This window comes from Lemur catta, chromosome 4 (assembly GCF_020740605.2).
Source record: "Lemur catta isolate mLemCat1 chromosome 4, mLemCat1.pri, whole genome shotgun sequence".
Classification (NCBI taxonomy): Eukaryota; Metazoa; Chordata; class Mammalia; order Primates; family Lemuridae; genus Lemur; species Lemur catta.
Window position 1 is genome coordinate 17,676,180 of NC_059131.1, and position 22,626 is coordinate 17,698,805.

Genomic DNA, 22,626 nt, shown 5'->3' on the forward strand with positions numbered 1-22,626 from the left:
TAATAATAATAAGACAAATAACCCAATTAAAAAATAGGCAAGGCCCTGAATAGACATTTCTCCAAAGAAGACACATTAATATGAATGGCCAATGAGCACATGAAAAAGATGGTCGACATCATTATCCATTAGGGGAATGCAAACAAATCAAAACCACAATGAGATACCACTTCACACCCACTAGGATGGCTATAATCAAAAAGACAGATGATAACAAGTGTTGGTGAGGAGAGAAGTCAGAACTCTCATACACTGCTGATGACAATGTGAAATGATGCAGTCACTTTGGAAAATAATTCAACAGTTCCTCAAAAGGTTAAGCGTAGAGATACCGTATAACTCAGTAATTCCACTCCTGGGTATATACCCAAGAGAAATGAAAACATACGTCTATATAAAAATTTGTACATGAGTGTTCACAACATTCTCATAAATAGCCAAAACGTAGAAACTACCCATATGTCCATCTACTGATGAACAGATAAATGAAATATACCCATATTACGGACTATTATTAGCCAATAAAAAGTAAAAAGGTATAAAGTACTGATAAATACTCCAACATGGTTCAACCTTGAAAACATTATGCTAAGCAAAAGAAGCCCACCCACAAAGGACCACATATTGTATGATTCCATTTATATAAACATCCAGAATAGGCAAATCCATAGAGACAGAAAGTAAATTGGTGGTTGCCTCAGGCTAGGGGTATTGGAAAAAAGGGGGAGTGACTGATAATGGGAATGGGATTTCTTTTTGGGGTGATGAAAATGTTCTAAAACTGATTATGGGGATGGTGGTTACACAACTCTGTGAATATACTAAAAAACACCGAATTGTATGCTTCAAAGGCATTAATTGTATGATATGTGAATTATAACTCAAGAAAGCCATTATAAATATAATAGATAATATTTTATACCACAGATTTGCAAAAATTAAAAACTATGGTAATATCAAATATCAGTGATGTTGCAGAAAAACTAAACCAATGGTACAACTTCTTTGGAGAGCAATTCATCAATACGTAGTAATGTTGAAGTTACGTAGGCCTTATGATCCTGCCATTTCATTTATAGAATTTACCCTGAAGAAACAGTGACACATGTACAAAGGAGGAAATATTGAAAATAGTTTATTATAGCACTGTAGTAGTCAAAAGGCCCACCAGTAAGGAAATAGACAAATCAACATGGGTTACTTATATAATGTAATACTATGCAGCAGTTAAAATGAATGAATCAAATCTAGATGTATGAATGTGGTTAAATCTCAAACATAATATTGAGTGGAAAGAGTAATTTGAAAAATTCTATATGGTTGTCCCTTGGTATCTGTAGGGAATTGGTTCCAGGACCTCCCACGGATACTAAAATCTGAGAATGCTCGAGTCTCTGATATAAAATGACATAGTATTTGCATATAACCTATGCAAATCCTCCCATATACTTTAAATCATCTCTAGATTACCTATAATACCTACTACAATGTAAATGCCATGTAAATAGTTGTTGTACTGTATTGTTTAGGGAATAGTGACCAAAAAAAGTCTGTACATGTTCAGTACAGATGCAATTTTTGAACATGCAACAATCCACAGATATGGAGCGCCAACTATATATATGACTGTATATGTTTATGTAAACATTAAATCATGAAGCAATAATATGTTATTTATGAAATCATGTAGTAAAAGTGTTAAAACGTGCTTATGCCAACCTCAGAATAATGGTTACTTCTGAAAAAAGGGACAGAGGAGGAAGGGTGGCAAGGCTTTAGCTGTTTTTACAACATATATTTATTTAAAAGGGAAAGACTTGAACCAAATGATGTTAACATCTGTGAAAACTGGATAATGGCTATATGAATGTATGCTATATAATTTTCTGTATCTGGGGGGATATTTTAAATACTTCATATTTTAAACTGAAAAAAATGGATATCTATATTCAATAATACCATATTTGGTTTTTGGTGAACTAACTGGTCTGACAGATTGGAAACATTTATTATTTAAGTATGATGCTGCTTTAAGGTGATGGATTTTTCAACATCACTACACAAAAGAGCTCCAAATCATTTAATAGATACAGTTTTATCAGTCAGAGCAACATGACATGAATGTGAAATGTTAGCAAGTTCACACAGGCTCTCACAAGGAACTGTCATATCTTCATTCTCTCTTCAATGGCAATTGATCAAATCAGAAAAAGAAAGAGAAAAAAATGGAAGAAATAATCACTCTTTTACAATTTATCTGTTTCTCAAAAACTTCTGATATGGACTTTTTTTTAAAAGGCTATGTATTTTCTCTTTGTTCAAACACTTGACTTGGGCAGTCAGTATTCATATCCTCATGCTATCCTTTACTACTAGTTATATGATTTGGGGCACATTATTTAACCTCTGTGATGCTCTATTTTATCATCCATAAAATGAGTATAACTAAGATTAAGTGTGTAAGTGTCTAGATACTACATAAATGTTATTTGAATCTGAAATTAGGTGAATCTATGTCATCATAAACTTGCCCTTATGGAAATGAGCCCTTTTCAGATATGTGCTTTTTAACGTTTCTTCATTACAGAGAAATCAACAACTGATGACGATGTACAAAAATCAGACATCTCATCAAGTAGTCAAGGAGTGATAGAAAAGGAATCCCTGGGACCTCTTCTTTTGGAGGTAGGTGTCCTCATTGACCCAGAAAGTGATTAAAATCAAATCTTTGTTGTAGCCAATTTGTTCTTTTCTTTATCTTATTTTATGCCTTATATCCAATTAATAAATTAAAAACAAAATAAAATTTTAAAGAACTTTTTATAATTATTTTATTATGAAAACTGACAGTTGCTATTTCAGAATTAAATGTGAACAATGAACATGAGAAATTTTCATAAAGGCATCTGAATAGTCAGATGGAAGACTGAAGCCGACTATATGGCTTTGCTTTTGGGTTGGTTAGGACTAGTTAAGAAAATAAAACATTGGAATTATTTAGCTAGCTCATGTTATCTTTATATGTACTGTAGAATTTTACTTTTGAGTGAGGGATGCCTAAGTTTATTGCAGTGAGTGTTTTTCTGAAAAGTTTTCTGAATAAAAATTTTTAAATTGTTTGTATAAACATTCCAAGAGAATTACTATTTTAACTATCACACTTTGTAATATGAAGAACTTTTAAGCTTGAATTACTGTGTAGTTTCCACCCCTGCATTTCCTATCTAATCTTTACTCTGTATTCTCAATACAGATGTTTTGTTCCCAAGCATACTCGTCACCTTAAATGCTTCTCTCCTACATGAATGTTTAAAAACATTCTCTCTCTCTCTCTGATCCCTCACAGCATATGCCTTTCTCTCTCTAGGCCTAATTTTATATATATTTACATGTGTGTATATGAATATATGTATATATACACACATATATATAAAATAATTTCTCCTTTCCTTATTTTTCCTCACAACACTCCTTTCTGGTAAAGTCTCCCTAACAACTCAGACTTGCATAGGTCTCTTTATTTTCTATCTCCTTTATATGTTTTGTGCTATTACCCTAACTTGAGAACTCTTTCTTTTGTATTAACCATAATTCCCTCTACCTACCACTAATGTGAAAACAGTCTCAAAATTCAGTTCTTTCTTTTCCAGCCCCAGAAATATGATGTATTCTCATTGCTTCACTTTCATCTCAATAGAGACAGCACCCAAATGTGTACTTCTTGCCTTTACCTCTTCCCATACTCCCTTCCTGTACTTTTAACAAGCTGCTAAATATTTTTGACTCTCCTATTAGGAATTCCCCCCTCAAAATCTAAATTCTTTATTTCATCTCCACAATATACAAGTGCTTTGTTACTTTACTGGTTTTAATGATTTTTATTAGGAGAACAAACACACAATTTTGTAGAATTGTAAAATATCAATGATATTAGCCATTAAAACAGGGATAGAAACTATTCTCTGAGCGAGTACATACACATATATAATTGGGGTATAGTTATGGATGCTGATTTCTGATTTTTTTATTCTTTTCATATCCTGTCAAATTGCTTGCATGACACTTGACTACATCTTGGAAAACTGTTGTTACAAGTATAGTAGAAATGTTAATGGTAGAATCTAAAGTGGCAGATATACAGATGTTGACTACAGAATTCTTTCAACTTTGCTATATTTTGAAAAATTTTATATAAATTTCTGGAGGAAAATAAATAGGTATCTTATGCTCATTTCCCACTTCCACCCTTGTCTCTGCCTCCTGCTACCACCTGCTACCATTCTACTACTTGATTACAGGTGAGCCTCTCCTGGAGACCTGGTCCATCCTTGCACTATTGCTTATGTCCTCTAGACATACTCTGCAGGATGTTAGTAGACTATTCTTTTTATACCTTCTAGTGTATACAGTTTTTATACCCTTTGAGGGTTCTGTCTGCGCACTTATTGCCCTATGTTTTTACACTGGCTCCAGAACTTCATATCTCCTTTCAACTCATTAAATAGCTGGGGTTCCTGTAGGAAAAACCGTAATCATTTGAATCCTGGTCTCTCCACAACCACACAGATAAACAAGGAGAGCAAACATTATCCATAAACTGAATGCAGCACAACTGTAAACAAAGAGTACTACTGCTGCTGCTTTAGTCACATAAATTTTTACTTTAGTTTATGTAAACATTTGTTATTGCCATATGAGAAAAGTCCAAAACAATTTAAAATGAATAGACAAATGCCAGGAAAGCATCCATTCAAAACTATTATAAGAAGACAAAGTAAGAATTAATTTCTTAGCTGATGTTATTACTGTAAAAATCGCTGTGAATCAAAGGAAAACTAACATATTACACATGAATTAAATGTCATTAGGCAAGCATTGTCATATATGAAAGAACACATCAAATTAGAAACTTCAAAAACAGAATAGAAATGTATTGGTCTTCTAGACCTCAAGGAACTAATAATAATTTTATACGAGCTATACATATATGAAATAGAGACTATAAAATATAATAGAATTGTGAGATTTTGCAGACTTCAAAGTTGCCTTAATTGACAACCTAATATTTTTCCATCTCGTTTTCTTTATTCCCCAGCCTTGTCCCTGTTGACTTAAACTTTATGGAGTTTAATCCAGAGCATCCAAGACAGGAAAGGCAGAAAAGGTATTAAGAGATTTTCCACTGAATTATCCAGGCTGCAGTCTAGAGCTACACTATTCAATATGATAGCCACTAGCTATATGTGGCTATTAAAATTTAAATTAAATAAAGTTAAAAATTCAATGTCTGAATCTCACCACCCACATTTGAAATGTTAGGTATCCACATGTGGTTTGTTGCCACTATATTCGACAGCACAGATACAGGATATTTTTTTCATCATTACAGAAACCTCTAGTTCTAAAGTGACCAAATACCCATCATAATATGAGAAATTCTCATTATTCAGTATTAAATTTATTCCTTTTTACTTTTAACATAAAGTAAAGGTAACACGAATTAAGAATGGCACATAGTTAGTACTCATTAAAGTAGCATTATTTTTTTAAGCTCCCCATTTCTTCTCTTTGCTGTCTAAATTCCTCTGCCTCCTATTCAAAGCTCTGCATTATCCATCTCTTACCCCCTTTATTTCCCATTGCTCCCCAAGAAAAACGTCTCTGTTTCAGTCCAGGTCTCCCTGTACCTTGCATGTACATTCAAGCTTCCTTACTTTGCTTTGTTTCATTTCCTACATTTCTGTGTGGCTTTTGACACTTGTTGATCATCTCCCCCTTGGCCCCCTGCTCTTCCTTAAAACTTCCCATGGCTTGACAGTACTTTCTCCTTTATCTCTGGCTACTCCTCAGCCTCATTCTCAGTTTTCTTTTTCTCTAACTGCCTCTTAAATGTTAGTATCCCCCAGGATTCTGGCCTTGGTTCTTTCCCTTTTTTAATTCTGTGCACATTTCCTGGGAAGTTTTATCCGTGTCTATGTCTTTACAACATATTCATGTATATATGTATAATATCAATTAGATTTTTCTGATTTCAAGCAACAGACACCAATTCTGACTAAATTAAGCAAATGTGAATTTATTGGAGTGCTATTTGGATATCACAGAACCATGCTTGGAAACAGGATAAAACCAAGACATCTTAAGGAGGCTAGAAAGTAAAAATTTATATGACTGGTCTCTTAAAACCATCCAGGCAGTGTCCTGCTGCTAGAATGAATGTACTCCAGCTATGTTTAGCTTTTTGTACTTCTCAAGGTTCACAGTTTGGGAAGAAGTCTCTCAGTGGGCTGATTAAAAATCCCACAATACCTTATTTAATGGGGAAGAAATGATTCCCCAGAGGAAATCAGAGTATTCTTTGAGAAGGGAAAAGATGATTGTAGTTAAAAACAAATACACAAGAAACCCAAATGATTACTGTATTTACCTATGTGTTGCGAAAGTCTGTCCTTACCAAATCTCTCTTCCAAGTTTCTTTTTCATTATATCCTGCAGCCTTTTAAACATCTCCATTTGACTGTTCCTTAGTCATTTCAAATGTAATACTTCTAAAACTAAATTTATACTCCCCCTTTATTTCCTGTTTAAAAAAAGGAAAAAAAGATAAAAGAGAAGACTATATATCCCCCCACGGTATACGCTTTCTCAGGGAAAGAGACTTACCTACCAGAACCCTACAGTCATTAATAAAAGAGTCGCTACAAATGCTCAGCTCCCACAGCGGCAAGAGGTCACCAAATGCTATTTGTTCTGCCTCTGTTAAGTTCTCTTCCATCTCTTCCATTTCCATTGCCTTAATTCAGGCTCTCATTTGAACTGGAGTGTCACAATAGCATTGCAGCAGATCTCCTTCCTCAGATCTGCAGGCCACACCCACCTCCAGAGTCTTTGAAAAAGCAGATCATATCACTCTCTGGCTTAAAAACATTGCCTTAAGATGACCCCCATTGCCTTCAGGATAAATTCCTTATTATTATTATTATTATTATTATTATTATTTGTGCTTTTCTTTGAAGCTTTTTCTGTTAAATATAACACACATATGACAAGTGGGCATACAGGAAGGCGGCTGCTGTTGCTGCTACTGCATCATCTTCTTTTTTAATCTCTGAGCTGTTTCCTCTGTCTTGAATGTCCTTTCCACCCCTCATCCACCTGTTACTTCTTTGTATTCTTCAAGCCTTGACTCTGCTGTCGGGAAGCCTCCTTCAAGAATCCTCACCAATGACAAACATCCCTTCCCCCACTGTGGGTACCTCCCTTTGTCCTTAACTTCTGTGAGTTCCTCTATTGTACTTTATCATAACTGTGTGTACTTGTCTTTTTCCCCTCAGAGGCTATAAAATTGTTAAGAATTATGTATTTTATTTCCAGAAATTTTACAAGTGACTGACACTTGGGTGTTAGTCTCATTTAAAGCCCAGGGCCCTTTGAGAAGCTTGGCTAATGTGAACCCTGCTGTGAGACACAAGGTGCTCCTCTTCAAAGGATGACATCCAGGGCAGAGGGGAAAGCTCTCAGATTGATTATGTTGTACTTAATGGACAGGCATTTGTTATTATCTCTGTGTGCAGCACAACGCAAGACCAAGTGTCAGGCTTTAGAAGAACAGGAAGATTCCTTCCCAGGAGCACACTGGAAGTTAGTTATATGCACAACATATGAGGGAAACTTATAGAACAAGTAATAGCAGATTATATTAATAGACATACTTTTAGAAAGCAGCGATGTTTCTACAAGTATTTGGGGGGCGGTTTATCTTGTACGTGATATTCTTGGAGATAATAATGCATGAACTTACTTTATAAATTTTTAGACTATGTATTTTGCATGAAAAATATGTACAGTGTTAATGTCAACCATCTCCTTAAAGTTAGCCTATAAATATTATTGTATGATTTTCTTTGGTCAGAAACATTTGAACTAAGTAGTGCCATTTGAGTCAGGATTTTCTTCACTGTCATTTAGCAAACCAACTGTCTTTAGTCTATGCAGATAGCAAAAGTTTCTATAATTCAACAGAATAGTTTCACACTGTAAATTTTTCAGGGGGTTCTTCACTATTCTTCTGGAACCTAATCTAGAAAAATTAGAAGGAAGGCTCTAAGATTTATTTCTGTTAAGAGAAAAAGCCACATTTTCAGGCTAAATATTTGAATCTGCTAAAGATAACAAATGGTGTCTATTATTTCAGCCTCCCAAATTTGCAGTGTTCAGTCTGTCATTTGTGATTTTTTGTGGGCTGATTGAATAAAATCGGGCAGTTAAAATTTTCAGTTCCATGTACCTCCTAAATAAAAAACAGAAAATAAGTTGTTAATTGTGAATTGACTGGCGGACAAAATAGAAACTGTCCAGCATGCTGTTTTTTGTAAAGAGATGACATTTTCCAACCAGGTACATGCCATCCAATTTTGTCGATCACACTGTTGTATAAAGCAGCAGAACAGAAGGGGAAAATGATTGTTGTACACACTCAATTGCTTTGCATGGTCTCATGTGAGATAATTGGTGTAAGAATCTTGCCTTTTTAAAAAATATTTGGAAACATCAAAAATGGAAATAAATGATAAAAAGAAAAAAGAAAGCAGAGATGTTTCTACATTCGTAGGAATAGTCTAAAAAACTATTCCCTAAAAATGTTACTAATCTCTTGAGGGTAGGATTTTGGAAGATCTTCTAGTATTGACCTCACTTTCATATTTTAAATTTTCTTAAAAGCATATATTTCATTTATAAGAAAAAACAAAAACTTAAGGAAGTTAAATTGTATTTATACTGTTTCAATTAGCAGCTAAGAACATTTTTGAAAGAATTTTAAATCTATTTTTTAAAAATCTGTATTTTAGTTATCCCTGTGTTTATATAAACTGCAAGGCAAATAAATACATATTGATCATCTACTATGAGATTTATAGTTAATCTGAGGTTATAAAAAAAACGAAGTTAGTTAGATGTGAGCATGCTTTCCTGTGTTCATCTAAACCCAAAATACTTTAGCAAAGAGTTTATCTATCTCGTGTTGAGGTTTTAAGATTGTTAACTACATCCCTCTCTCCTTTGCTTTATGAACTAAGTGAGAAATAATCGCAGCAATCAGGTAGAATAAAAATAGCCTTATTCTTTGTCTATTAAAGTACAGAAAGGAAAAATAGCTTTATTATTTTTTTCTTGCTAAAGAAAATATTAGCTTTTTTTTTTTTTTGAGACAGTCTCTCGTTCTGTTGCCCTAGCTACAGTGCAGTGGCATCATCATAGCTCACTGCAACCTCAAACTCCTAATCTCGGGTGATCCTTCTGCCTCAGCCTCCTAAGTAGCTGGGACTACAGGCACTTGCCACCAGGCCCGGCTCACTTTTCTATTTTTAGTAGAGATGGGGTATCACTCTTGCTGAGGCTAGTCTCGAACTCCTGACCTCAAGCAATCCTCCCACCTCGGCCTCCCAGAGTAGCAATATTTTTAATGAGAACAATGGGTTGTACTCCATTATTTATAAAAATCTTGGTTATATTGTTTGTGATGGAATGATTTGGAGATGTATTTATAAGTTTAATTTATTTTAATATTTGGTTTAAATAATAATCTTATCTGTTTATCCATTGATGGACACTTAGGCTGATTCTGTATCTTGGCTATTGTGAATAATGCTTTAAGAAACATGGGAGTATAGGTATATCTTTGACATACTGATTTCATTTCTTTTAGACATATACCCTGTAGTGGGATTGCTGGATCATATAGTAGTTCTTTTTTTAATTTTTTGAGGAACTTCCCTGCTTTTTTCCATAATATAATAGATGTACTAATTTACATTCCCATCAAGAGTGTACAGGATTCTCCTTTCTCCACATCCTCACTGACACTTGTTATATCTTTTTGACAATAGCCATTCTAACAGGTATGAAGTGGTATCTCTTTGGGGTCTTAATTTGCATTTTAACCTAAGTATCCAAAAATGGATGAATGGATAAAGAAAATGTGATATACATTCACAGTGGAATACTATTCAGCCTTAAAACAAAAAAAAAAAAAACAAAAGAAATCCTGTCATTTGCTACAACATGGATGAACCTGGAAGACATGCTAGGTGAAATAAGCTAGGCACAGAAGATTTCACTTATATGTGGAATCTAAGAAAGTCAAATTCATAGCAGAGAATAGAATGGTGGTTACCAGGGCATGGGGCAAGGGGGGTGGAGATTGGGGAGATGCTGATCAAATGATAAAAAATTGCATTTAGACAGGAGGGATAAGTTCAAGAAATCTATTGTACACCATGGTGACTATAGTTAATAACAATTGTTATCTACTTGAAAATTGCCAAGAGAGTAGATTTTAAATGTCTTTCCCACAAAAAATGTTAAGTATATGAGGTAATATGTTAATTAGCTTGATTTAGCCATTCTACAATTTATACATATTTCAAGACATGTATGCCGTATGTAAATTTTTTGTCAATTAAAAATAATAATCTTAGCTGAAAAAGATACCTCACAAAAATGAGGTAGATGCAATTGCAAAGTATATCATTGGATGCATTTACTAAATTGTGATACTCATTTTAAATCCTATCTACCAATTACACAGAGGTTTTTTATTGACATTCTATTTTCTTTGATCTTAAAAAGTGATTCTTCCAAACTAATCAGAAAATGTTAACATTTTCACATTTTTCAAAAATAGTGTCAAGGTCCACTAAAACTCTGAAAATTTTTCAACAGGTAAAATGCTCTAAATTTTTAAACTAAGGAGATAAGGTAAATTTTACAGGTGATTCATGTCATTTTCAGCAACAAAATGGTAACCATGGTAACATTTCCTAGCATCCATTTTCACGTGCTGTCTCTATAGCATAAGTGTCTTTTTGAAAAGCAGTTTACTTTTTATTCATTCTTAAAATTTCATCTTGACCCTAAAGGAAAAAATTGTGTTTATTTTCTGGTAAATATCTGCTAGGTTGCAAGTTTGGGACACTGGCCTTTTTTAAAAAGAAAAATGAGTAGCCTATCAGCATTGTTAGGACAGCTCTTTTAAGTATCTTGCTACAGATAACCAACAGACCCCTGTGTGATACAAAGGATTTTTTATCGTCATTTTACATCATGGTACAAAATTCTATAAATGTTCTATTTTTTAAAGATCTTGTTTTTTGTTGTTTATATACATTCTGCAGCAGGTAAACTGCAACGTGTTGCAATAAATGGAAGGATTACAAATAAGTGAGGTGCCCCTATCAACCTCTGCATTCTGGATCTTCCCTCAGGATTCCAGGGTTCGTGATATGTGACTGGCTGGACTTAGTGAAGCACTAGGCTGTCAGTGTGTTTATTAAGCTTAATTTCTTTCTTATGTTTTAGACTACAATATAAATAGAGGTTCTAACTTTTTTTCTGCAGTCCTGTGAATATTACGGGCCCTTGGGACACATATATCTCCTTTTGGGAAACCCCTGGCTCTATCTCCGTGCAGGGGAGGCTCCTCTGCTGACTCACTTCCTGCCAGCAGGCTGCTTCATGCCATATACCCCAGCAACTCCAAACTGCTCAGTCGTTTCCTTTTTGTGCTATGCTCTCTCCACTGCCTAGAATGTTCTTCCCTCAGTCCTCTTCCCCTCCTTCATGACGCCTTTTATAAATCAGGTAGGGATCCGTAAGAAACCTTTCTTTTTTCCCAACCCCAATCCCAAATTAGGCATCCTTCTGTGTGCTCCGAGTCTATTTTGTGTTTGTCTCTGATACTGCATTTATCACGATATTTTGTTTATGACTCTCTCTCCCACTGTATCACAAGTTCCTTGAGGGCAGAGAGTAGGTCTTAACCTACACAATTTACAGATGTTTATGACTGAATGAATGGGACAATCCTTCACTTCATATCTGCTACCAAAAAATTTATTTCTAAGAAAGAACATTGAGATATTCATCTATGCCTACTTGAAACATTAATGTACCTTCCATTTAAAAACCCTAGCCCCTTCACAGAGAATAATATGCAGTCTTACAACTTGAAATATGGGCCAGATGCAGTGGCTCACATCTATAATCCTAGCGCTTTGGGAGGCCAAGGCAGGAGGATTGCTTGAGGCCAAGAGTTCGAGACCATCCTAAGCAAGAGCAAGACCCTGTCTCTGTAAAAAACAGGAAAATTAGCTGGATGTGGTGGCAGCACCTGTAGTTCTAGCTACTCAGGAAGCGGAAGCAGAGGCTTGTTTGAGCCCAGGTGTTTGAGGTTTCAGTGAGCTGTGATGATGCCACTTCGCTCTAGCCCAGGTGACAGAGTGAGACCCTCTCTCAAAACAAATAAACAAAAACCCTAAAACTTGAAATATTAATATATTTCTGAGCTCTCTTTTAATAGAGAAATGTATATATTTATTTTTCTTTTATCTTTTCACCTCCCAACTTTTAAATCCTTTTTTGGCTTTGCAGGCTTTGGATGGATTTTTCTTTGTTGTGAACTGTGAAGGGAGAATTGTGTTTGTGTCAGAGAATGTAACCAGCTACTTGGGTTACAATCAAGAGGAATTAATGAATACCAGCGTCTACAGCATACTACACGTGGGGGATCATGCAGAATTTGTGAAGAATCTGCTACCAAAATCACTAGGTAAAAAGAAATCTGTTTTTAAAAGAATACTAGCCCTCTGTAGCTTCTCCTTATATAATATATGTAATCTATAATAATGTGATCATTATATTCATAATACATAGAATTATATACTACGTTATAGAATACATTTAAAATATTTTTTGAATGTAGTTTCAGCCTCACGCATAAATATGAAGGGCAGTATCATCAAATAGCTGATAGAGAGCATTCTTTCATCTTCTTCCTCTATACGGTTTATGCTGTGGTCATGTGCCAGTAGTGGGAGGCAGAGCAGTGAGTTGCCTTGCCACAGAACCTTCTGCATGCAATTCCCTTTGTTTTTGATTTTGATTTTGTTTAAGAAAGAGACAAATGTGTATCCTTTCCACTACTCTACTCAAAGAAAAAAAGGAGAGAAAGAAGAAAGGGATAGAGGAGGGGGTAAGGAGGAGGTAATATATGTCATATTACATACTACTAAAATTAACATTTTTAGTTGTACATGCTGTTAAACTCAGGAGTTCCAAGTATGGTTCGAGGGGTTGTTCACTGCCAAGGAGCCTAGCTAAGAGGATGAATGGTCTGATTTCTAGCCTCTATTCCGTTCACTAAGCCATGTGCCTGGGGCAGGGCTGCGTCCTTAGGAATTAGGAAACTTTTTACCAACTCTTGTAAAGCCATGGGTGGACTAACAGCAGCCCTTTGTTTACTTCTTGAATTTTCAGGCTCCTCTAGACTTTTTCAGTGCTCAGGCTCCAGTTACACCTAGTGACTGGATTCCCATGTCTCCATTAAGTGGGTGTGTTTTTCAATAGTCAGTGTACATTTTGTTGGCAAATAGGAAACTTTTTATATTCCATTTCAGATTCCATTCCATTTCAGATTTTTTGTTCTTCTTTGATCCCATCATTTCTTTGTTCAATGAACTCCGAAATAAAACCAATTGCACAGATAAATTTATCACACATCAATTTTCCACATAGATACTGTGCAATAAAGTATCTGAATTTTAGAGGAAGGAGGATTCTAGTGCCCCATTTAGTATCGGAACTGAGGCACGTGGTCAGGGAAGTCAAACAACTGGAGGTAATGCTTAGACTTCTTTCCCTTGCTGTGGACTCTAGATTTCTTTTGTTCTACTATCCGAGAAATTTTAAGGACTACTGACATATGGGTTTAACTGAGCCATTACATTTTACTTTCTCATTGGAAAAAACTAATTTAATTTTAGTCTCATCTGGGGTAGCAAGGTATCTGTTGGGTTTAGCAGCTTGCCTGGTTGGGAGGAGGCCTGAGGTCACAGAAAACAAGGCTGAACTGTTTTCTGACTCCTGAAGAGAAGGAGCTCATTGTTTATGGAAGGGCCACATTACCCCATCCCTGCCTGGTTCTCAGGATACTGTAGATCTGTGACTACTCAGGTTCTTCCAGGTCACTGCCAGTAGGTAAATATGGAGGGAGTGTCATCTACTAGCTGATGTGTTGGTGATGCTGGTCCCAGCTACATACAGGACAGTACGCCTTAGCTGGTCTGACAATTCACTGTTACCTTCTCTGAGCAGCCTCCTTTCATTGTAGGGAGGAATATGAAGTTTCTTCTGCAGAGGTATCTCTCTCTCTCATTGCTCCAAATAATGAAAGAATGGAAACATTGAAAAAATAATACCGCTTCCTTTACTATAAAATACAATAGACAAGCAAAGATAGAGCAAGCTCAATAGGAACAGAGTAGATCACCTAGTTTTCCAGTGTTGGTTGATAATCCATTAGAAACCAATGAGATGATCACGTCAAAAGAATAAAGCCCACTGCATTAACTTGGAAAAGCCAATAGCTTCTTTCAAGATATTTCTAACAAGCATTTACGAGAAAATAACTTACAGTACCTATCTTTAAACCTCCGTTATTAGAACAATCAAATTATTAGAAAATCAAAGAAAAAGACAAAGCAGAGTCATTTTATATGTATTATATTATCAACCTCTGGAAAAAATATCATATCAAGACTCAGAAGTTATCAAGGAAGAAATTTGAAGAAAAAAATTGAGATTATTATTTATACTGTATTCACTTTGTATACATATATCACTTATATGATTCAAAAGATTGCCTTATTTTTGGTTTGTTATTCTCAAGGAGAAATTGTGAAGAAAAAAGTTAAAAGTCACTCTTCAAAATTGCTTTTAAATTTACTGCTTTGGAAGATTTCAGTGTCTAAAATCTATACCTTTTAATCATAACATTTTATTTATAAACAAAAATAAAATATGAACACTGGGAAGCTGGTATGGTGAGAGATTTTGTCTAAAAGAACAAGTACGCATAGATGTATTTGCACAAATGGTTATAAAAAAATTATATTGTGAAAGGCTAAGATTACAAAGGATGAGATATTAGTGAACATAGACTGACTTATTTGTGAAGTTCTAATAAATTGGAACTTGACGTTTGAAAAAAAATTTTTTTAAAGCAGTTCTATTCCTAAATTGATGGCATTTATATCTCAAATGATGGGGAAACCATAGTGGCATTTTGGTATAAAATAGACATGGGCAATGTGTTCTGGCTCTACCACTTTCCTAGCTGTGTGACCTTGGACAAGACACTTGACCCCTCTAGGCCTCAACTTTCACAGAAAGGTTAAGGTACTTAGCATTTCCTGGCTGCCATTAAATTCTCTTTAAGTTTTAGCTATTGTTATTACTATTACTGGCTTTATCTAAATGTTGTAGAGCTTTTAATTTCATGAATGAGGTATAATAATGTATTATACACAGCTACTAGATGTTTTTACATTATGTTTTTAGCGTAGAAACTGATTTCAAAGAAGGATAATCTTGTCCTTTCATAATATGCTCCTTAGCTCTGTTCCATTGATATTATATTAGCAAGGCAAATTTTTTTATAGATCACATCTATTAGGATAGTTCAGTTCTTCTTTTTAAAATTGTAGCTGCTACTTAAACCTGAAAAAACGGCTCTTGTTGTTTTGTTTTGTAATACTTTGGGCTTATTTGTGTTACCAGTTTTTTTAACATGAGCAGTAGCATTTATCCTTTTAAAGAGGAATCATGTGATGAGTTAAAAGAAAGTAATTGCAAAAGGTTAGGTAAGATGCTTCTAACCTAGATAATCTAAACAGTCAAATACAAAATAATGAGTTTTGTCAGAAGCTGTATACCTCTAATCTAGGTCTATCCTCTTGTTTCTATTCCACAGAAAATACAGAGCCTTGTATTTGTGATGCTGTTGTCTCTTTTCACAAAAATGTAGTTTAATACATACTGTTTTAAAGGAGATTTAGGTTCAAAAAAGTTTTAAGCTCTGTTGTGTAATTTGGATAACTTAAAAGAAATCTAATCTATTGAAATACAGGGTATCTAGAAATATCACCTAAATATTTACCAGCTTATATTGGAGGAATCTATTTGTTTGAGGTGATCTTGCTTTTAATTATTATTTTTATTAGTTGTAGTAGTAGTATAACAGTATTACTTTAAGAAGATATGATAGTTCCCACGTAAATTGTCACCAGAATTACTTTGGTTGCTTTATTATGATGATGAGTTCTCAGCTTTTTTATAAAACTTCTCTAAAAGTTTTTCTTAACAGTTTAGGTATAATGACCCCTATAATAGGCTATGAAATTAAACTTCAAGGAAGTGCCTTTCTCTTCCTCACTGCTGTCTGTTCTTCTCTTGGATCCATATGCCTGATCCCTAACTACTCCTCTGCCCTGTTGTCTTCCTTTTCTCTACCCTCTTTTCTTTCACCAGAACTGGGAGTAATTAGATATTTAGCTGAATTTCCTCTAGCAACATTTAACAAGTAGCCTTCTTTGCAAATATTTTCAGAAAGTTGAAACTGTCCCTTAAAGATGAATAGATCACTTTGGGTACATTGGCTCATGCCTGTAATCCTAGCAATCTGGGAGGCCAAGGCAGAAGGCTTGCTTGAGGTCACGAATTTGCGACCAACCTGAGCAAGAGCGAGACCTCCGTTTTTACTAAAAATAGAAAAATTAGCTGAGTGTGGTGGTGCGTGCCTCCAATCACAGCTATTTGGGAGGCTGAGGCAGGAGGATTGCTTGAGCCCAGGAGTTTGTGGTTATAGTGAGCCACTGCACTCTACCCAGGGCAAGAGAGTGAGACTCTGTCTCAAAAAAAAAAAAAAAAAGATCAGGGTAAACAGTCAAACCAAGCTACAAACAAAAACTTAAAACCAAAATCATTTTTTATCACAAGGTCTGTTTACTTTAGTTGGAGAATTTTCCTAAGAATTATTTAGTACATGAGAGAGTGCTAAAAAAAAATGAATGAATATGTTAATTTTTATATTAATTTTTTTCCCCTCTTCTACTCTTCATCCTATATGTGCTCCAAAAGTGGAAGGGAAGGCCTTGGCCAGAAATCCTATGTAACTAAAGCAAATTTGTATATAAAATATTATCCATAGCTCTTTATTGCTCAATGGAATAGAACTTTATTTCTTCTTTGAAAAAAGTAGTATGTGTCTATGGTAACTGGAGACCTGAAATTATAGTTTCTATTAAAGTCACTAGTTTGATATTTGAATTATAGTATCAATTATAGTATGTGATTTATTATAGAATGTTAAAGTATGAATGACTTTAGAGATAATGTAGTAAATCTTTTTATCTTAAAGATGCAGCATCTGAGAATCAAAGATTAATTAACCCAAACCTTACAGTTAACTAATAGCAGGACCCAAGACTCTGTACTCCAGTGTAGGTTTGTTTCCATGATTTTCTCTAACAGATATAGAGTGATGATATGAAATAAAAAAAAAAGGTGGGTTGGTGGAGAGTTATTTGCGAACACTAGGACAGCAGCCTTAAAAACCCTCTGACTACCTCATGACCACCATGGTTTGAGTATGGCACTGTGACTGGGAAATCATGACCCATCACACTGTGATCTTTACTTGCAATATAGACATATTTTCTATAACTGAATTCAGTTTCCTTATACTGAATCAGGTAACATTTCTTTTTTAGCAATCTTTTATAAATGATAACTTATTGATTAGGCACTATATTCAATCCATTATAGCATTGTGCTAGTTAAATAAAATAAAGCACAAGAAAAAATAGTTATAAGAAACCAAAATTGCTCTGTACCTATTCTATTTTTTTGAGTCACAGATTCCTTTGAGAAACTTTGAATCTTCTCCTCCAAAAAGGTGCATATATACACAAAACCCACCCTTAAGAATGAAAAATTGCCCGGTTAAAACCCCTATTTAACAATGTACCTGTGGTTTTTAATCATTTTTTCATTGTCAAAATATAACTGGAAACAAATGGAAAAGCTCATTAATTAACTACATTAAAATTTTGAGCAAAATAGTAAATTTTAATTTTTAATTTTTATCTTTAACTTATTTATAACAACTTAATGAATTAGGGTATTTGAGGGAGGAGAGTGTATATAGTTTTTTGGAAACAGTATAATTTTCTAATTTGTAGACAGTTATTTGCTAAATAAGATAAGTATCCTTTTGCCTTAGGATGATGTTAGATCTAAAGAGGTCAGTCTGTGTTTTAATCTGAATATCTAATAAGGCAGATGGTTTAAAGCATGTCTTTTGTATCTTCGCTGTTTATGTTTTTTCACCTTATTCACAAGCACATAATCAATTTTTCTTCCCCAGTAAATGGAGTTCCTTGGCCTCAAGAGGCAACACGACGAAATAGCCATACCTTTAACTGCAGGATGCTAATTCACCCTCCAGATGAGCCAGGTACCGAGAACCAAGAAGCTTGCCAGCGGTATGAAGTTATGCAGTGTTTCACTGTGTCACAGCCAAAATCAATTCAAGAGGATGGAGAAGGTAAAGGAAAGGGTCATTTTAAAGTGTCTACTTTTTCTATGACTTTAAGGAACAGGGAGGTAATTGATTAATAAACTGCCCTCTTCAAATAATATTTTTGGTTACTGTAATGTATGTTATGGTAGCTTCTCAATTTGCTATGTATTTCTTAATACTTAAAAAAAATTACTAACATCTCACATCACCCCTTTAATATGTCTCCAGATTCTCAGTTTTAAGCTGGCATTCCCACTAAAATGTCAAATAATTCAAACCAACTTGCTGTCTAGAAATAAGATATGTAACTAACTGCAGCCAGTTGGAAATGTACCAGATGCAGCAGACTGTTGAACAGCTCTGCTTTTTAGAAAGTTTCAAGTTTAGAATGTAGGGAACATTGGAGAATAGAGTTGGCATTTTTCAGGCTATCCAAGGTAATTTATAAGGAGAAAGCTTAGGAACAGATGGAAACATAACTGAAGCTCTAATATGAACATGGCATCAACATGGAATTAGTTAACTATGTGACAGTGGAGGAGTTTTCTGTGTAAACTTAGACTGAACTAAGTTTAGGAACACCACACATTGGAAACTGGAGTAAGGATCTGGGAAGGTAATAGACAAGAAGTCAGTCATATGCAAAAAAGGCCATGTATGTAGCAGGTCTCAACCAGGAAATGGAGGTCACAGTCAACTGGGGACCTTTTACAAAATACGCTTGCCAAATCTTATATGGCTAAAGTTCATTTTTAGCTGTGTGATATTATGTGTAGTACCCTTAAAATTTGGAAATGGGACTTTTAAAAAATCACATATCTTAAAAACTTAAAGTCCTCTGTCAAGAGCAAAATAATGCTTGTTCAGAATTAAAGGTTGTTTTTTTCATATGATTATCTGCATAATGTTTATAAGAATAAACTTTATAGCCATTAAATGCTGATGAGCATAAGAAATTGACTACAAAATTGTATTTTTAAAAACACAATATTGCTTATATGTAACCAAAACTACTACCACTATTTTTTCAATAGAAGTGCTAGCCAACCAAATCTACTACTTCTAATTGTTATCATCCAAGTACATGAGATGTATCAGTCTCTAGTTTAAGTAAGAGCATTTACTAGAAGGAATAATTTATACTAACCAGCTCTCTACCTAGAACTATCAGTTTTTGGTTGCCAGCAATTTTATTTTCTAAAATACTATTAGATCAGAGTGAATTCCAATATTACATCAGGTCCTGTAATGTGTATTATTTTTATAAAAACCATTAAAAGCAAGTGATAGATATAAACCATTTTCCATCCTCCTTCCTTCAATTCACCCTTCTTGTTTTGGGCAGATTTCCAGTCATGTTTGATATGTATTGCACGACGATTACCTCGGCCTCCAGCTATTACGGGTGTAGAATCCTTTATGACCAAGCAAGATACTACAGGTACTATAAACTTCAGAATGTTGTATAGGTATTAATAATATGACTACACCCTTAAAACTAATTATATCCAAAATGTTATGTCCTTCTGTTCTATAATATTCAGCCTCTACTCCCTAGTCTTATACAGAAAACATTTTAAATGGTATTCTTTTTGTTGTTGTTGTTTTTGAGACAGAGTCTTGCTCTGTTGCCCTGGCTAGTGTGCAGTGGCGTCTTCCTAGCTCACAGCAACCTCAAACTCCTGGGCTCAAGTGATTCTCCTGCCTCAGCCTCCCAAGTAGCTGGGACTACAGGCACGCTCTAACACACTCAGCTAATTTTTTCTATTTTTCGTAGAGATGGGGTCTTCCTCTTGCTCAGGCTGGCCTCAAACTCATGACCTCAACTGATTCTCCCACCTTGGCCTCTCATAGTGCTAGGATTACAGGTGTGAGCCACCTTGCCTGGCCTAAATGGTGTTCTTGATATTATGCATTTCAGATGCTATAATCATTGTCATGGGCAGGGTGCTGGAGAGAACATTTTTTTATGACTATTCACATACCTATATTTATTTGATTATAAATTATTTTTCATAATCATGGAATAAAATAAAGAAATTTGGGAGGTATATAAATATATGTAGGTATGAATATATTTACTACAAATGGATATGAATATGGTGGTTGTAATATGCTTAAATGTATCTGGCTATTTCTTTTCCCTTTTATTCTTTTTCTTTAAGTTTATTTAGCATAAACTGAGTCCCTAGAAGTGCCTGTCTCTGGGTTTAAGGTATATATGGCTGAGTAAAAATCAATAATTTAATAACATTTTATGATAGAACAGGTGTAAGATGGTGTAAGGGGGGATATATAAAATTAGCTGGTCAACAAAGGCCTGTCTGAGGAGCTGACAGGAGCCCTTGAGCCTCAAAGGATGGTCTGGCATCAGCTATCTAAAGTATGGGTGTTGGAAGGGGGCAGCAGTGAAGCATCTTGGTACAGAATGAGTGCTCCTCATTGAGGAAACAGAGCTGCAGAAGCCCTAAGATAAGTAAGACGGGTATGGGAAAAGAGCTGAAAGGAGGGCAGGAGTGCCGCAAAGCGAGTAACAGTGAGACTGCCTGAAAATAAGGCCTTCTTTTTAATGACCTACTTCAGATTTGACTTTCAGCAGGAACAAATTTTATTGTTCTTTATAATTTATAAAGCATTTTTCCTATATTGTTTGATTTTACCTTTACACTAATACATCAGATAGTCATCAGAGTTACATATATATCATTCACCTTTCTAATTTTAAAATATAGATACTTGAGATTCTTTTTAGCATATTGAGATTTTAAAAATCATTTCTACTGAATTTTACTCTTTGGGAAAGTTCAGTTTTAATATACATTTTGACTTTTACCATTTTTATAGGATCCCATTTCATTATTAATTTTTTTAGTCCCAGTATTCTAATATTCCTATGTTATATGCTTTGTTCTTATTGATTGAGACAGAGTCTCTCTCTGTTGCCAGGCTAGAGTACAATGGCATCATCATAGCTCACTGCAACCTCAAACTCCTAGGCTCAAGCCATCCTCCTGCCTCAGCCTCCTGAGTAGTTGGGACTACAGGCATGTGCCACTACACCTAGCTAATTTTTCTATGTTTTGTAAAGACCAGGTCTCGCTCTTGCTCAGTCTGGTTTTAAACTCCTGAGCTCAAGCTATCCTTCTACGTCAGCCTCCCAGAGTGCTAGGATTACAGGCATAAACCACTGAGCGAGGCCTGTTCTTATGTTTTTAAAGACAAACTCTCAACGGCTTTTGCTAAAGACTCAATAGGGATAAATTAACACAGATAATAAAAGGTAGTAAAAATAATGTCCAGAGAATGTTCCCTTTTTGAGTTTACTGTGTATCATGTTCCTTTCCGTTCTCCACCAATGAACAGCACTGAAAAAAGCTAATGAAACCTTATTGAAAACCAAAAAAATTTTGCATGGAGGAAAAATGGAGACCATTGAAAAAGAAAACTGGTCTTTTGTATCAATTACTGGTTAATATAAAAAGAAACCAAATAAGGGCTTTGTGAGATAGCAAAACGAAAACCTGTTGGAAAGGGTGATTATCATGTCACAGAAAAAATGTCAGTGATGAGGGAAGCCTAAAAGTTATGAAGGTAATTTAGGAACAAAATTTCAGCTTTTCTTCATATTGTGTTTCTAGAAATTAAATCCTAAATTGGATTGTTTTAAAGAAAACTGTTATTCTTATAGGAACAATGTTATCACTGATAGTTTTATTTCTGGCCAAGGACCCAGAATTAAAATTTTAGACACGCCTGACAGTATATATAAATATATAAAAATAACCATAATCATTTAAAAAAATTAACCTCAGAGATCACAGAGTCCATTTACAAATGAGGGAATGGTGATTTGATCAAAACAATATGCATAGTCTGGGAGGGGCATGCTTGTAGCTCTGATTTGGGTGCTGCAAATGCAATAGATGTAACCCAAATGTTTGTACCCCTGTAAAAATTTTGAAATAAAAAAAAAAATACAACCTATTGCTGAGAACAGAAATTGTTAGGCCCTAATGTAGAACTCTTCGTTTATATTACATTGCTTTCTACTAAAGTGCTATTAAAAGGGCATTACTGTACTGTATGCACTTATACAAAGATTCAGACTAATATAAAGTATACTTAAATGTAAAACTAACATTTTATTATATCGTAGAATTGACTTAGCTAAAAATAATAGATGAGCTATAATAAATTTAGTCATTTAA

At 34.7% G+C, this 22,626-nt stretch overlaps 1 protein-coding gene across 8 annotated transcripts in view; it reads left to right on the plus strand.

Annotated features, from left to right (window-relative positions):
- NCOA1 (nuclear receptor coactivator 1) overlaps window positions 1-22,626 on the plus strand; it is a 241,129-nt gene that overhangs the window by 157,050 nt on the left and 61,453 nt on the right. For all 8 annotated transcript variants that reach the window (XM_045549164.1, XM_045549169.1, XM_045549165.1 and 5 more), the window contains 4 exons: window positions 2,588-2,685; window positions 12,430-12,607; window positions 18,263-18,442; window positions 19,764-19,859. In XM_045549164.1, coding sequence (XP_045405120.1) covers window positions 2,588-2,685; window positions 12,430-12,607; window positions 18,263-18,442; window positions 19,764-19,859 — 552 coding nt within the window. The remainder of the gene's footprint in view (window positions 1-2,587; window positions 2,686-12,429; window positions 12,608-18,262; window positions 18,443-19,763; window positions 19,860-22,626) is intronic.